This window comes from Haemaphysalis longicornis, unplaced genomic scaffold (assembly GCF_048455015.1).
Source record: "Haemaphysalis longicornis isolate Haplotype H1 unplaced genomic scaffold, Haemaphysalis longicornis Haplotype H1 scaffold_9, whole genome shotgun sequence".
Lineage (NCBI taxonomy): Eukaryota > Metazoa > Arthropoda > Arachnida > Ixodida > Ixodidae > Haemaphysalis > Haemaphysalis longicornis.
The window spans coordinates 1552191-1568992 of record NW_027526460.1 but is presented as its reverse complement, the minus strand read 5'-3'; the positions used below and the strand labels follow the sequence as shown (position 1 = coordinate 1568992).

At 50.0% G+C, this 16802-nt stretch overlaps 1 protein-coding gene and 1 long non-coding RNA gene across 2 annotated transcripts in view; one reads left to right on the top strand and one right to left on the bottom strand.

The window, feature by feature from the left end:
- Positions 1-16752, bottom strand: part of Cep97 (centrosomal protein 97kDa) — a 159271-nt gene extending 142519 nt beyond the window's left edge. Inside the window, exons 1-9 of the mRNA XM_077684313.1 lie at positions 16683-16752; positions 15841-15983; positions 15203-15305; positions 13043-13098; positions 12882-12983; positions 11764-11877; positions 6426-6508; positions 5175-5258; positions 397-511 (exon numbers count right to left, since the gene is read on the bottom strand). Of these exons, the coding sequence (XP_077540439.1) occupies positions 397-511; positions 5175-5258; positions 6426-6508; positions 11764-11877; positions 12882-12983; positions 13043-13098; positions 15203-15305; positions 15841-15983; positions 16683-16752 (870 nt within the window). The remainder of the gene's footprint in view (positions 1-396; positions 512-5174; positions 5259-6425; positions 6509-11763; positions 11878-12881; positions 12984-13042; positions 13099-15202; positions 15306-15840; positions 15984-16682) is intronic.
- LOC144152839 (uncharacterized) lies at positions 507-15240 on the top strand. The gene is made up of 2 exons (XR_013319235.1): positions 507-2214; positions 15111-15240. It is a non-coding gene; the product is annotated as an uncharacterized LOC144152839 (long non-coding RNA).
- Positions 16753-16802: the final 50 nt, after the last annotated feature.

The window sequence follows — 16802 nt, the reverse complement described above, 5'->3', positions numbered from 1 at the left end:
GTGAGCTCGGGCGTGTATGAAAATAGGGTGATCTGACCGAGTAGCTAGGTGCAGTTGTGGAAGCACTAATGGCCACGCACAGCACTAGCACAGCCAGAGCTGCCCTTTGCTAACTCCTTAGTGGCGGCTCTACTGGTTTGTAGAGGCACACAAGGGATCCAGCTTGAGCAGCTTTGCGCAGGCATGCCACCCTGGGTCTGCGCGAGCAGCCTTCTCGCAGATTTGTCCATGCTCCTCACAAGACGAAGGGAAAAAGGGCAGGAGGGTCACGTGGCCAGTTTCCGCACTAGCACGTGCCCCCTGAGAAGGCGCTTCAATGAGACTTTGGGAGGGAGCACAATGGCTGTACGAACAGGTGCCGGGCGACCACGCCCGAGAGCATGCAGAGGTGCTTGCCTGGTCAGCGGCTGTCAGGGGGCACACTTGGGACAGGTACTCGACCAGGGCCAGGTGGTCGCCCAGGTGGAAGCAGCGGCCCTTGCCCTGGCTGTACAGCCACTCCGCCTTGAGGCTGCAGCCACCACACAAAGTGCATTGCAGCTGCAGCACAGCGATAACAAAGTGCGAAACAATGCCGCCGTGATGGCGGTGAAACGTCTCGCAAGAGGAGAATGCGTCTGCAATGACTGCACTGGGTCAAGAGAAACGCACGCAAGAGGCAAGCACGGCACTGACTTGCTCCACACAGAAGAGCTGTGACGGACATGTGCACTCATCCAAAGCTCATGACGCTTCTTCCCACAGACTACCTGAAAATATTGCTCTAACTAAGACATTAGCACATCGACATGTCTGCATTATTCAAATTCACTTTACTTTGCATTTTCGCTCGGAGTCACTGGATTAACTTTTCTCTGTCACAGCTGAGTGTGTCGGGATAACTGCTGTGAGCAAATGGGCAGTCTACTTCCTATGGGTGCTTTGAGACACTGTGCATGCAGTCACCAAGTTCCAGCCTCGCAGACCCCCCACAAATGTGCGCATATTTTTTGGAGCCCGTGTGCAGCCTTTCCTTCAAGCATCCAACGAACTTAAGACTCTGAATAAGAAGAAAACCTAGGGATGTGCAAAGAGCCCTTGCTAAGAATGAGTCACTGAACATTGAAGAACAACAGTGAAAATTGGTAGGAAGCTTTTTTTCACTGCGCAAGGTGTTGGCTCTCTTCCTCTCCTATCCCGATCTCAACTACATTTTCTCTCTCGCTGGGTGCAGACTTGTGTTTGTCATCCTTCAACTTCCCACCTGCAGGAAATACTGGGAGGTCGGAAGCCCTGATGAGCCAGTCTTCGTGGCCCTTTTCCTGGGCCCTTTATAACTTGATAACACACTCACCTCCACCTGGTAAAAATTTTTACATGCTCTCACTGCATTGCATTGATCTGGTTTAGGACAAAAGGGGGGTGGGGGGAGGCTGACACTTGATGAGCCTTGGCCCTTGTTTCATTACGCAGGTAAAGGCTGCATGCCATCACAAGAACTCGAAGGGGTGAAAACTGTCGGCTGGGGGAGGGGATTTTTAGTGGCCCTTTCACGAAGGTCACTTACTTTCCCTGCTGATAATTTGCGTATTTCATTGTAAGACGCAGTCGGTTAAATTTTTTTTCCCACTGTGCCCTTAACTCGGTGCTCAGGTATGGTTCTCTCTCCCAGCTGAAAAGCACTGGCTGCACACAGCACCTCTCCTACACTAATGCGGCTGCTCGGGAAATGTTAGGCACAGTCTACAATGTGCAATGCCTTGCATGCTGCCGGAAGCATGGACTACTTTGGTACGACCTGATATTACCATAGCTGAAGCAGATACACAGGCTCTTGAATGTAGATTACCATCACAATCTAAGCACCTTCAATCCTTCTTTTTTTGAACCCATGATCCTCGAAATGTGCAAGGGGGCATAAATTTGCAGCGCATGCACAGTGAAATGCAAAGTGTCTTCAACCATTCCCTTCACTAGAGTGTGCGAGGATTCTTAGAGCATAGAGAATGGGGCACTTGTATGCTACAAAGTGCTCAGCAGCACGGGCTGTAACAGTGCTGTGGGCACTCGAACAGGGCCATGGCCAACACTGCGCCGCAAGAGGAGGAGTGCATCCTGAAGGAGGGTCCCTGGGGAGTCGCAACATTCACAAGCCCCAAGGAGGAATGGGCCTGCCACCCCTGCCCCACAAGAGCAGCACATCCAAGTCGTCATGATGCATGCATTGGAACAAAGGTGCCTCTCGTTTCGACTAGGCCTAATGCTTCCAAGAATATCAAAACAGACCTTAGTCCTTTATCTTACAGGGATAAAACTGTCTTTGAGACATGCTTTCTTCCTGCAGTTCACCCATAGCAGGGACTTGCATTCCTCGAGCCAGTTCACACAACCCTAGCCAGAACAAAACAGACATTTCGAAACAGCGACGGCACCATGGGCACATTTCATCATGTCCTGCCGAATATATTTTCTAGAAAGCCATTTCGAATTTGCAGATTTTTTCAAACTCGGCCACCTTTTTCACTTGGTATTTCTCGACAGCAAATAGAAGGCAGCGAGCCATGCCCTGGAATATAGAAGAGCATTTCCGCAACTGAGGTCAACTCATTTCGGTCCCAAGCGTGAAAGAGTCCCACCGCTTGCTTGCACGCGCCCTGCCCCTCGCGAGAAAGGCGCAGCCGCCGGTAACAGCACGGCTGCCGGGCAGCAGGGAGGCGTCCTTCCTCGGCGGCCTGGCTGCACCCCTCCTCCACTGGGCGCCTAGTCGAGTCGCAGTGCTGCACTCTGGCCCCTCAAGTGGACCGCATGCAGACAAAAAGAGAACGCTTGCCAGGTGCCGGTGTTAAACCAAAACAACAAACAGAAAACATACAGCCGAACATGGTGGCTGCGCTTCGGAAGGCACAAGAGCTCAGCACCACCTTGAGTGAAATAGAACAGCTCACTATCAACGTCACAGCGCTGTAGCTTCACTTCAAAGCCCCACGAAACCTCGTGTTCAAACGCTTACTTGTTTGCCAGTACCCATTTCACCTCACCAGGATAACATAAAGAGGCAAAGGTGCAAGTTTCCTCCAAGCCCGGAAATAATGGGAGAGTTCCTAGTCAGTACTGTGTACGGACCGCACCACTGTACGGCTCTGCACCAGTGGAGCGGCATCCTGCACGGCCTCCCTCACATGGCCAGCTTTTCTTTGTCAGCATTTTTGGCTGCCGCTGTTGCAGAGGACGCTATGGCCGCCGGGAATGCTGCTGGCGACAGCGCCCGCGAGGGGCACACAAAGTGGGCGCTGCTCAAACTGCTGCGTGTAATCGCACACTGCTGGCTGCAAGTTTAGAGCTGGTCGCTGGCTGCTGCAACGGTTGGATTTCCTAGGGCGGCTGTTGTCGTTCAGTCGGCAGTGCTTTGGGGACAAGGAGTGCACTGAACAGAGAGTGAGCGGATGGTGTTGTCTATCTCGCATCAAGGGGAAAGAGCTGCTGGAGCACAAGACTTCATTATGTGATAAAATTGGTCGATGTGATTAGGATAACTATGACATAAAGCGGAAGTTTTTGTCTGATCCATCCCGGATCAACCTTCACAGCCCTTGAGCAACAGCCGCAGTTGACGGGCGTCGTATAAAAGGGCCTCGGACATTTCATGGGGATTAAAGGCGGTGAGAGCGAACCAGAGGAAGATTTGGAATGAGGGGATGACAGTGCACATTAAGGAGGATGAATAAGTGGAGTAGGACTGATATTAGTGAATAAAGAGAAACGAAAGTGGAGTAACAAAAGCAGTAGTGCAATAAATAACAGGAATCAATGTGAGGCAAAAAGGAATTAAATTAAGTGGATGTCTGAGTGAATTAAGGTGAATAAATATGATCCAAACTTACTTGAAAAATATGAAGGCATACTAAGGTGTAGCCAAGCAGATTAATAATGAATACAAAGCAAATTAAAGTGTGAGGATTCAAAGTAGCTAAAAGTGAACAAATCAGTGAATTACGTTATGAATTAACATGAACCAAAGTGAACTACAAAGACAAAGCGAATGGAGAGGAGTCGACGCGAATCAAGTGGAATCAAAGTCAAATACGCTGAACCAAAGTAAATCAAAGCAGTTCCCACTTTGCGTGCGCCTCACGGGCGGTGCTGCCACCAGCGTTCCCGGCGGCAACAGCGGGGGCCGACAGAGAACCCAGTGAGGGAGGCCGCGCAGGTGCACGCGTCGCATGGGCGTCGCCGACAGCCGTCGTCCATGCAGACAAGTGTGTTGCGGTCCGTGCACGCCTTCACTGCTGAGTCGCTCTCTCCCCCAGTTCACACTTGTTTCGCAGTGTAGCAAGCATCACACTGTACCGACCAAACCAGTTCAGCACACTCCGGAACTTGACCTGGCACAGCTGAAGTACTTTTTGTTTCTCCTCTAGTTGCAGTGGCTTGAATTAACGCTCTCCCCTTCTCGAACAATAAACAAAGCAAAGATGGAAGGGAAACTTGCCTGCAGCCTCTGGAGACCTGTAATCCCAACGGTCACTTAGGGCCGTTGCAACTACTTACGTCGTCGTATTTTGAACTTACATTTTTCACGTTGTCACTGCATCTCGTATATTAACTGCAATATGAACACCCCTGCTTTGCAAGCACTTGCAGGATCCCGGCAAGATACTGAATTTTGCATCAGTGCTGGGCACACAGACCATACACGTCAAGAGCCAGTTGTGTTGGGAATGATCTTCCCAACACAATTGTTTCGACCACCTATCATACACTGTTCCGTGACCAAGCGCACCAGCATTATTCATCTTAAAAATGTTGCTTTGTATGTCAGTGTATCTTTATTACCGCATTTTGCCTTTTTCGTCCTGTGCATTGCTTCCGTGTGTTCTATTGCGTGCGTAGTGTACAAGCTTTTTGCACCACTAATTCATGCAACTTTCGTATTTCTGCACCTGTGTACTAGACACTATTTTGGTAACTGTAATATGCTTCTTCCATGTTACCCCTTCTGTTATTTGTACTGTGTTACCACATTGTATTGTTTTGTGCCACTTTTCTTCTGCTTAATTTGTGTTATTACTTTTCTGGCCCCCTTCCCCAATGTTCCTACGGGAGGGCACCTGTAGGATAACGCGGAAAATAACAATAATAAACAAATAAAGCAAGCATGAACCCGCCCGTGCACGCTGCTGATGGCACAAACTCACCTCTCCCTCTGGGTGACCACAAAGTCGTCCAGGACTCGGAGGCCAAGACACCAGTTGATGACGTACGGCCTGTAGTCAAAGCCACTGGGCAGCAGTTGGTCAAGGCTGCTCTCCTCGTGCACGCAAGGAGGCCCCGACACCCCAGCCCTCCCTCGTCTGCTTCAGAGCAGAGTCCGCTCCACTGCTCAGGTGACACCAACGCAAGGGCCACGCGCACCAAACTGGCCCCCACGAGAAATTCTGCTTTGGTGTGCTGGAACCAAGTGCCGGGTGCTTTCTAACAATTTGCCGTGAGCAGGGACAACCCTGAGCGCCAATATACTTGTGGCTATCCTGCCTTACAGCTTACCTGCCAGTAGAGTTCAGCTCATTCAAACAAACAAAAAAAAGGGATGGCTTTATCCAGGCTCTGCCCGCAGGGCTATACTACAGCGTACTCTTCAACAGCGCTCAGCACAGGTACCGTTGCGTTGTTCAGAAAGAATTGTACTAAATGCACTCAAAATAGGAAGACACTTTTCTTTGCAGCGAGATAAGAGCGATTAGCTGCCAGCACTTGTCCAATTCCCATTAGAAAGACTAGAGGGGAAGTAACAGCACCAGTCACTTGGTTGCAGCCTGCACAGCTAACAAGGGGGTGGTAAAAACCTCGCACAAGCCTGCCATGGGCACTCAGGTGCTTTGGTGAGGACCCCTCTCCTCCCGCGTCGTTCACGGTGGAGGAAGAAGCGAAATGCAACAGTGCCTGCATGTCAGCAGACACGCGTCAAAGAATTCAGTGCACCCCAAGTACACTTCCTCCTCCTTTCTACATTTTCCTTTGCTCCACTTGCAGAAGCAGTCTTCCGAGTCCTACGTGCAGCGAGAGTTAACACAAGAGAGACAGCCCCACGTGTCTCCCTTGTGTTGTCTGCCCTGCACCAAGTTTTATTGTGAATACTACGAACCAACTAGCCCAGCAGCAAGCTTTGTTAAGTCTTTCAAGTGCACGCCTGTAAAAAAAAACATGAATGGAAGTAACAGCGATGAAGGCTACTGCACGAGAGGCACGCAGAAAAGAACATCATGCATTTCGTGCTGTAATACGCAGGTCTTTTGCTCCACTACAGCGAGCCAAGAAAGAAAAAAAAAAAAAAAAACAAGGGACGACCTCGACATCCCTGGGGGCTACCACCGGCTCAAGGCAAGCCAACGCAACGTGCCGGCGTGACCATCGTGTCATTGGGGTGGTCTGGCAGCCTGGAAGGATACACGATGCCGCCCGTCATGTTGACGCAGGGGTTGCCGCTGAGAGAGAAGCTTTCCAGGGACGACAGGTGGGACAGGAAAGACACCTGGGTGGACACGAGAAGCACAGAGGGCGCTCGGATGGACCTCTCTTACCTCTCATTTCGACCACAGCGAAAAGACGTAAAGGAGAAGGTGCTCAGGGGAGCCCCGTCTTGTGTACAGTCTCTGTTACGTCCTCGTTTGTAACACGAATATCTGCCAACTTTCCATCCTCAATTCTTTTCTTGCGTTCGACGTGCACACCAGAAATTTTTGTTAGCCTGTAACCACACGTGACAAATGCGCGCTGAAATTTCCTAGCAAAGACAAGCGTAACTTGGCATTAAAGCATAACCCCAGTGTAGAAAGGTTGCTAGGCTTACAACAGATGATTGCTCTGATACCATTTAGTTGCCCAAAAGTCACCGCCTGACCTGCTCAGTTTATCTCCCTAACTGGGAGATAGGCACTGTAATTCTGGCTTGCAGCAAAGTCCTGTTTGTATCAGGCTGTGAAACCGGAACCTAACCCAAACTGAAAACTGGAACCAAATTGGCATTCTTGCCAGAAGCGAACCTGAACCCCAACCATTATTCTTGGAGCGTGCTGAACCCAACTGGAACGGAACCGAAAAAAAGACATAAGGTTGCTGGTTCATGATGAAATGGTTCGGTCACCCATTTGTTGATAATGTGCGATCAGTGTCACTTAAAACTTTTCTCTTTCCTCTCTAACACATTTTTTCCCTTCATATTGTTACGGGAAACGCAAGTGGGCGCTGGCACATAGCTCCTTGGAACCCATCGCCGACGTCGACGAAACAATGGATGGCACGGACTTGTGGCTCGAGCGATGATGCCCGCTTGTAAATAGATCGCATCGCTCTGCGGCACCATCATGTAAATATATCGCTCGTATCTTCCATGCTTTGTCTCATTTGCCTTGCTGCCACGTAACAATACCAGCCACAACACTATCCACACTCTCTCCAAACAAATACATTCCCCCCTCCTATCCGGGTCCACCTTTGTAACCGTTAGAACTACCCTATTTGCCGATTTTGCAAAGAACCCGGAACGCTACTCCATACGGTAGGCGGGTGTGACCAACCACCACTGGCTCCCCCCAACCTGCAACTTTGTACGGCCGAGCTCTGGGAGAGGGCCTTGGCGAGCACCAGCCTGGACGACCAGCTGCGGCTGGCCCAGAGGCCGCCCGCGCTCAAGGCGCCTTGAACTGGGGACGCCTCCTTGAAGCTTCAATGAACGCCTATTCTGTCTCTCTCCCCCTCTGCTCATGGCCGCAGCGTAGGGAAAGGGAGTGCAAGGCTGAGCGAAGGGGAGGTCTCTCGGCAGCCTGCAGGGAATATGAAACACGACCGACTCCTCTGCCCTTCTCTCGCCACGACTAGGCTGCAACATCGCTGTATTGCGCAACGGCGAAGGCCTGCACTATCAACGTGCCTCAATGTTGCACTTCACACTTTGCCTCTCACCTGGAAAGTGTAAATACTTGACAGGTGTGACCCACAGGAGTGGTTCAGTGGCTAAGATGCCGGCTGCTGACCCCAAAGATGCGGGTTCAATCGCCGCCCCCAGTGGCCATTTTTTCTATGTAGCCGAAAGCATCCATCTTCCCCAGGTGGTCTAAGTTACTCTGCTGCCCTCCAATACGCGGCACGCCTTTTTTCCCCCATAATTCTTTATTATTTTCAACACGCAGTGCGCAGGTGTAGCCTGTGTGTTAATTTCCGCGAAAAACGAAAAGGAAAGGAGTGGATGGAAGCTCGGGCACGTTGGCGAGTCGCATTCGACACGGACGAGGAGAAAGAACACCCGACGGCCGCTGACTCCGGCAAGCTTCAGTGACGATACCGCCCACAATACACACGGTGGGAACAAACAAAGAAAACGATTTGGTATGACATCTCGCTTTTTCTCATCATGAACCTCTATCGCGACTCACCCAGATATTGGATTTCATTTTTGGTGAGGGCTATTGACGCCATTCTGACGCCAAGCTCACCCAGCCCAATGTATCTGCTCAGCCTCAAGGATTGCACGAGTTAGATGATCCCGGTGTTTGCAGATAATCGCGCAATTATCAAATTCGGGGACGCAGCCACAGCCTTGGCAGTGAATGCCCAAGTGGCCTTGGACTGCTGTATTGACACTGTAATGATGCTCCCTCAATCTCTCATTTAAGCATCTGCCCGCTTGCCCGACGTACTTTTTCATGCAAGCGAGCGGAATCGAATAAACAACACCGACAGCACATGCCACAAATTGCTTCCTGTTCTTGGTGGGGCAGATATTGTGTCGTCCAGCCTGGGAACTCACACACTGGCATAGTTGTGCCAATTTCTCGGGGGCAGTGAACACCACACCGATGTTCACTTTATTCAAACTGCGCAGAACCTCGTGTGGATGTGGCACTCCCGTGAGGGGCTCTTTCTCGCTGCTCTGTCCTTGCAGTGACGCCCCGCGTGATTTCCTTCGGCAATGTTTCTGCCACAGACACCACAAGGGGCTCCCGATAGTGCAGGACAGGCGCCTGAGCGAGAGGGCTAGGCTGCATACAGCGGCTACAAGACTTGTGCAAGGCATTTGAGAAACGTAGATTCGCAATTCTACGTTCCACTAACTGTGAATGTGCAGATAGGAAAGGCAGTAGTGGAATCTTCGCCCGGGGCTCACACGTCCAGCAGAGGTGATCAGCCGGGATGCCTAGCCCGAGATCCAAAAGTCTTAACGCATCATCGGGCGGTAGTTGGTGGGTGAGGACAAGAGGCAGTAGGCAGTGTTTAAAAATGCGGAGCATATTCGAAACAGCACCCTCAAACTGTTTGACATCTTGACCAGCACGAGCAAAAAATACCAGATAATGGTCCACAACGTGGGAAACCTGAGGTGAAACTGCACTGCCAAGGGGGCCAGCATGAAGACGCTCATGGTCAGCAAGAAAGGTGTCACAAAAGGTGGGAGCGATGCAAGGGCCACGGCTATCTTTAATGTAGGCACTATAGTTCCGAGAGGCAAGCGTCCATTTCAAGTAGAAGCCGAGCAGTTAAAGAAAATTGCTCACAGATATACCACAAGTATTCTGAAATACAATAGTGCGAAATTGTCAGTGCAGCTTTCAATGCACTGTAGCAACGTATCAAGGAGTAGTATAAGTCTTTAATGTCGAAGGAACAGGTGTGAATACCCTTTTGATTACTTGAAATAGATGAAATGATGTCGGTGGAGTCTTTCACTAGGAACGGGTCGTCAATAGGTAGCAGGTTAAGTTTAGCCTGTAAAAACAAGGCAACAGGTTTTTGCCACATCCGAAATAATGACACCTAACGGCCAGGTAATCTTGCGCATTTTTATTGTCAAAAAAAGAGGTCCAGGCTAAGCTTCTCGCTTGAGATCTGGCTAACCAATGTAGGCTCAGTGCGTTACAAAGTTTTCTTGCATCGGCACGTACTTTAGAAAGCATAAGGTCACTCCGGCAGTTAAAAACTGACGTAATAACTAGGGTGGTTTTTGAGTCAAACTTGTCATTTTGTACAACAGCAAAGCCGCCCTCCTCGTCAGCAGCAAGCAAAGAAAGTGGCTGCTGTCCCCAAAACCTGTTGACAACACTGTTGACAGGTGAGTTTTTCCAGCGTGGTCTAGGCTGCAACCAGACGGGTGCACCCACAACCTTCAGTCTCGGATTGCGGGGCTCGCCGAGCCACTCGCCTCCCGAGGATGAGCAGTTGCAGGGTGACATGTGACTTTCCACGGCCAACAAAAACACGTTTTGTGGAAAAGGAGCATCACACGCCCTGTGGACTAGGTTGCTAGGCGGAGGGTACTTCCTGGGAACGAGAGTGTGCGGCCACGTGAATGCCGTTGTGGTGAGGCCCCGTTGGAGCCCCTTCTGTGCCAAGTGGGCGGTCTCGGCACTGTGTGGGCTGGAGGATAAAACGTCCCCGAGCGGCCGAGCCTGGCGTTTCCATTTTCTGGCAGATTCTCATCCCGTGTCTACCCGAGGGTGGGAGGCCTCCAAACAGGCGCCTGATCTCCGGTAGAAGCAACTTTCGCCGTATGCGGTAGGCAAGTGCGCGCGCCATGCACTGAGCAGTGGCGATGAGGTTCACGAGGTCAAACAATGCTGTAGGAAAACAAGTAAAGAACAGCCCTCACCAAAAATGAAATCCAATATCTGGCTGAGTCGCGATGGAGGTTCATAAGTGAGACATCGCGCCAAACCGTTTTTTTTGTTTGTTTGTTCCCACCGTACATATTGTCATTAAAGCTTGCTGAAGTCAGCAGCCGTCCCGCATTCTTTCGCATCCTTGTCTTTTGTACATCTGTGTCGAAAAAGAAAGAGCCTATCGCGTGATTTTAAATTACTCCATAAAACGATCACACACCAGTACCTCCTGGTGCGTTCAGCCATCAAATAAGCCCACAACAAAAAGGTAGATTTTGCTCGGGCCACCCCTTTCTTTGTGCGACCTTTCACATGCATAAAGTAAACATGCCACCACTGTGAAGCCCAGTAAATTGTCAGGTTGCATACAGCAGACGAGTTCACCAGATAATGGTAGTGGAGATAGCAGAGAAAAGTGTTTGCGTGTGGTGGTATACACACTTTGTCCCCCTGCAAGAAACTGTGTCCCGTGGCCTTATTTCATCATTGAAATAAAAAACACAGCGCTAAAACAGGTGACACACGCAGCGAAGAAGGCCAGTTCCACACTGCCCAGCTTGCTCTGCTGTTGCGTCTAGTTCGGCATGTTCTCAGAGACGCACTTTCACTGACTAGCCCGATTCGCTACTCTGCTGCCACTGCAACCTGCTCCGGAGGAGGGTGGACGACTCGAAGGGCATCGACCCAGGAGAGCTCCATATCGAGCCTCATGTGTCAAATTATTTTTTCAGTTTGTAATCGCATAACCTGCAACAAGATTCCGCAATGCAGGGGAAGGAACAATGGCGGAGTGGAGATGCATCTATAGTGGTGATGCACACATCCGTGACATCTATCTCAAAGTGCACTGGCTCAAGATTGAGTAAAGCCTGCATTTTGGCAACACCTGCCCTCACAGCCTCCAGCAGCAGGTGATCTGCACAGGTGGCCCCACAACTGAATTCGCAGGCAGCATTCACGTGCTTGCTGCTTCTCACGAACTGCAGCAGGCTCAAAAAGATGCGACACAACCATGCAGGAGCTTAGCTGTTTGGCACGCTCACGGCGCACTCTGAACCCTTCCACGCACGCAAGTGGACTGCTGCGCACCAAAGTGACGAGGCAACAGCCTGTGCTGGCCAGCAGGCACACGTACCTCTGTGAGGTCGGTGATCTTGTTCTCCGCCACGGAGAAGACACACAGGCCGCTGGGGAGGTACGCCTGCGCTTTCTGCAGGGTGGTGATCTCGTTCCTCTTCAGCAGCAGCGTCTGCGGGGAAGGAAGGCGACGCCAGCGTGGAGCGAGCCCGGAACGTGCACTGGCGAAGCCTGCCCCCGAGACGCACAGCGCGGAGCACCTCGCCCAGCCAGCACGGGCCGACCACAGCGATGCCGTGCTGGGCCAGGGAGGGTGGCCCCCGAGAACAGGAAGCGACGCCTGCACTGGCCAGGAACCCCACTGGCCGGCCCCTCACCTTATCCTGCCTGTCCTCGTTGATGGACGTACAGTAAAATGCCATGAAATGAGATTCAGTGGTGGGGGGCCATGGATGTCAGAAGATGCAGGGTCAAGGACAATGACTGGACTGAACTACTATTCCTGGGCCAAATTTCCCAAGGATTAAACACTACACATGCCTGTTGACACGGAAGGCAGGGCAGAGACAGCATTCCCGCTGTTCGTTCTTCACCTGCCCAGCCACACTCGCAGCTGCTTGCTTTATACGTGAACAATTTCAAAAGCAAATTGGTAGGAAGCAGCATAAGCTAAATGCGGGACCAGGAGCAGGCACGGCGCATTTTGACGGCTTCCCGTACATTTGGCAAGTTGGTAACAATGAAAGAGCCGGAGATTGTGCACACTGTTCCTCATAGAAAACAGTTTGTGCAGTTGCTACTGCAGCAACATGCACGTCTTCATTCACTTTTTCTCCACCTTGCCAAATGAACAGCCCTACTTCAAAGAGGGTTCTCGCGGAAAGATGATTAGCTGATAAAACATCCACAGGGGAGTAACCGTCAGTCAGTCCAGACTTCGATTTCTATGCCCATTAAGATTTTTTCACAATCACTTTTTTTACAAGCAAAATCAATTTTTATTGATTTTGCTTGTCAATTTGCATTGAGATCTCCTCAAGGCTGTACGGAGTGCGCAAGGCATTTGCATCATTGCACTACTCCCTTTGTTCTCCCAATCGGACAAGCTACTTTGCAAGCTGTAAACTTTTTTTTGTCTCAACGAGGGAAAAGACTGAGCTTGTTCTCACAACTCACTTTTAATCGAGCCAGCGACGTCAGGTCGATTAGCGACGGTATGCTGTTCCCCGAGAGGTCCAGGTAGACCAGCGTGGTCGAGTACTGGATGTTCTGCAGACTCTGCACAGTTTGCAATCACCAGCTGACACTTATCCGTAGCGTCCCCACTGGCGACTCACCTTGATCTTGTTGTTGGACAGGTTCACCGAGACCAGGTACTTGAGGTCCTTGAGGGCTGCATGCACCACAACAAGGCTCCTCAACTTGATGTGCAAAAAGCCTGAACACGTGTCTCGTACTTGACAGGACATGGGGGCAGCACTAAAAGCTTAGAGAAACTGAATGCCGATCACATGGGCTCAGGAATCATCAGACTGCACACCAGTCTTTCCATCCACTGTGATCACACCATCAGCCTGTCCACACCCACTGCAGGGCAAAGGCCTCTCCCATAGATCTCCAATTATCCTGGTCCTGCGCTATCTGCAACCAATGTGTCCCCACAAGCTTCTTGATCTCATCTGCCACCCCCTGCCGCACTCACCATCTCTAGGGATCCACTCTGTTACCCTTAATGACCAACAGTTATCTTGCCTTCGCATTACATGTCCTGCCCACACCCATTTCTTCTTCTCAATTTCTACTAATGTATCCTTAACACGCGTTTGTTCCCTGACCCGCTCCACTCTCTTCTGGTCCCTCCTCAACGTTACAGCTATCATCCTCCATTCCATTGCTCACCGAGTCGTCATCATTTAGAGTTGAGGCCTCTCAGCGAGCCCCGGAGGTCAGGATTTGTGCTCAGTGAAGAGTTTGACTGCCTTTTGGGAGAAGGCAGCCCAATTTTTGAAGCACATGGCTCAGCTAAAGGAAATGCAGAAGCGCTGGCAGGTGCATCGCAGCTGCAAGGAAAACAGCGCACATGGCCAGGGGCACAGAGGGGACGATGGCTCCCCCTCCCTGACACATGGGGCTCCCCAAGTCAAGGGGCACCTGAACACTTCTGCAGAGCCCCAGACGGCTTCAGGAAAGTTAGGCTTCTTTGATGAAGGCAAAATGACGGATCAGACAATATTTACTCCAAATCTCGGTGGCACTGGTCTATATTTAGACATTTGCGCCTTTATGAATGCCCCTGATTTGGACGTTAATCGCTTTCAGAAGATATATAGTTGTAAAATGCCTTTGTATGAAGCATTTGACAGGCTAATCTCCCGTCTCAAATATTCTATGCTTGCGGCATCAATCAAAGTATGGATGGTACATTGGCTTTGCCCTTGGTACCTGGCTCATACTATTACGATACTAGCGAGCTTTAATGGACAGTATGGCCAATATCTTTTGATGTTAACCAGCTCAGATTTCTCATGAAACCGTGGTTCCCAAAGCGACTTGAACCAATCGCAAAATTACCAATGCTCCAACAAGTTGTCAGCAAAGATGTCAGCAGTGCAGCTATATACTACAAAATATGAATGCATCTGTATCATACCACTAAAATTTTCCTAATATAAGGACACACTAGACAATCACAATTGTTCGGAACAAAATTGAAACAGATGATCCGTGGTGCATACACGCACTCCAACAATACACTGAACATGGTTCAATCTATACGTACAATATAACGCACAGCATATCTTGTTTTTGCAACTGATTGGTGTACTATCTTGCTTTGTCAATATTCATCGTGCAAGCCTTCATGTGGTAGCGTGAATGTGCAGGCCTTGTAGTATGTTCGCAGTTAGGAGACATGCATATAAATGGGCTGGAAGTATGTATTACTGTTTCAAATTCTTTCTATATTTCTATTTATTTATATGTACACTGCTTTTTTTGAATTGATAAATAAAAAGGTATAGAATCTTTGGTGCTACCGATGCCTCGTGTAGAGGCCACAGTCGCCGTGACTGTGACACTAACTGGCCTCTTTACTGTGCTCTCCAGGAGAATCTGTGACGCTCATGATTGGGTTTGATTTGCCTTTATTTTGGATGGTCGATTGAGATTATGTACACATACTAGTTGTTGTAGCGCCCCCTGGAGAAATACTCAAAAAATATTGATATTGAAAACAGCCATAATAATAATAACACAACTGGTGATGACGGTGATGTTTCTGGTCTCTGGGAAAAAAACAGTTCCCACACCACTCCACACGCCGGGACTCAGCAAGGAAACACAGCAGCACGGTTGTGATGGGTGTTTTCTTGCTTAGTCCCATCGTCTGCCCTATTTTTCTTGCAGCTGAACGACTAACCTCGCCTGTGGTGCACAGCATGCCGCTTGGAACACAGGCCAGGCTGCAGTCTCCAGGAGGGGGGGGAGCCTCTGCTTACCTTCGATGCAAACGATGAGATTGTTGGAAAGGTCGAGGCTGGAGAGTTGGGAGAGCCGGGCCAGCGAGTACATGCGCGTGACCTGGTTGTGGCTGGCCGAGAGCTGCGAGGGGGCATTTTGGCTGCGGTAAGCACTCGTGCGTGGCACCAGTGTGCGTCTCACACTGCGGAGAGCACACTCTTTCACTGCTTCCTTCTGGGCTTTTAAATAGCAGAAAAGGCACCTTTTCCTCTGTGAATTTGGATTCAAAAACTGCGTACTCGGAAATTGAGCAGAGCGCAAACAACATTCTGCAGCCACATGTTGAACGGACTCAACTTTGTGCCAGAGTACTTGCGACACCAGGATTAAAGCTGCTGCTTGCCCATGAGCAAGGAAATCTCGCGGGATTGGGTGCCATTCGCAATCCATCAAAGCCATGTCGCCTTGATGAAGATTCAATGCACACTGATTTCAGCAGTCCGGAAAACGACACCAAAGAAGCATGACGCTTGGATTGAGAGTGCAGAGGATGTGGGGAGGCACCCTTACGACGGCACTGTGGCAGCGATAAGCGCACAAATGCTGGTACAACACTGACATTGAGCGGAACCGCGGAATCGCAGGTTCGAGAGAAAGGAGATGCGAGCAAACTTACTTTTTGGACGTCGAGGAAGCAGTCGATGTTTTCCAGCTTGGAAAGTTCGTTGTGGTCAAGAGACAACTTTTCCACACCAACGCCATCCCTCCTTTCGAGCTTTTTCAGGCCTCGATTGGACAGATCCAAAACGTGCGGATCGTCTGAAACATTCGAGGATCGTCGGCTAAAATCTCTCACCATCTTTCGTCGGTAAAATCATTCCACCACAACAATACGCACTACACTGTTCAACGTGGTTACATTTAATGTGGCCACGCTAGGTGATAAGGCAAGACGACTGTTTTATGCCGCCTGCCGCGAACACAGGAGTCGAACCCGACCTAAAAGGTCGCTTTCGCAATAACGAAGTAGCTCTGTTTTTAAATTTCACTCATTACACTTTCGCTCCGATCTGACAAGGAATAATGACGTAGCGCGACGGCGTCTCAAACAGCGAAATGGTTTCACTGGCACGACGCATTGAGCAGAGTAAACAGTTGCTACGTCCTCTTTTATAAACGTCAAAGGAACGCGGCATGATAGCGGCTTAAACTGTATTGATTATATTTTGTAAACGTCAGTCGGCGAATGGTTAATCGTCAGTATATGCCACAATGAATGAGTGAGCGTGGCGACACAGTCAACGACGAGCACTTGTGGGCTGGCTGGACCGATCGATACGGCTCGCGGTGTGCTTCGATTCCGCACAAAAACGACAGCAGCCTATTTGCCAACTCTAAACCCACGATATTCTGTCTTCGTAGCATTCGCACGGCCTCAAAAGTGGTCCCACACGTCGAACACTGAGTTAAACCACCTAAACGAAACAAAAAAGTCGCGGAAACCTCGAAACTCCATACCATTTTCCGCCATTTTGAAACTTCCGCCAAAAAAATGATCCGCACAAAACTTTGTTACAAAAACAAACATTTAAACTGTTTCCAGTGTAGTGCCTAACAATTAAAAATAAATTTATTTTG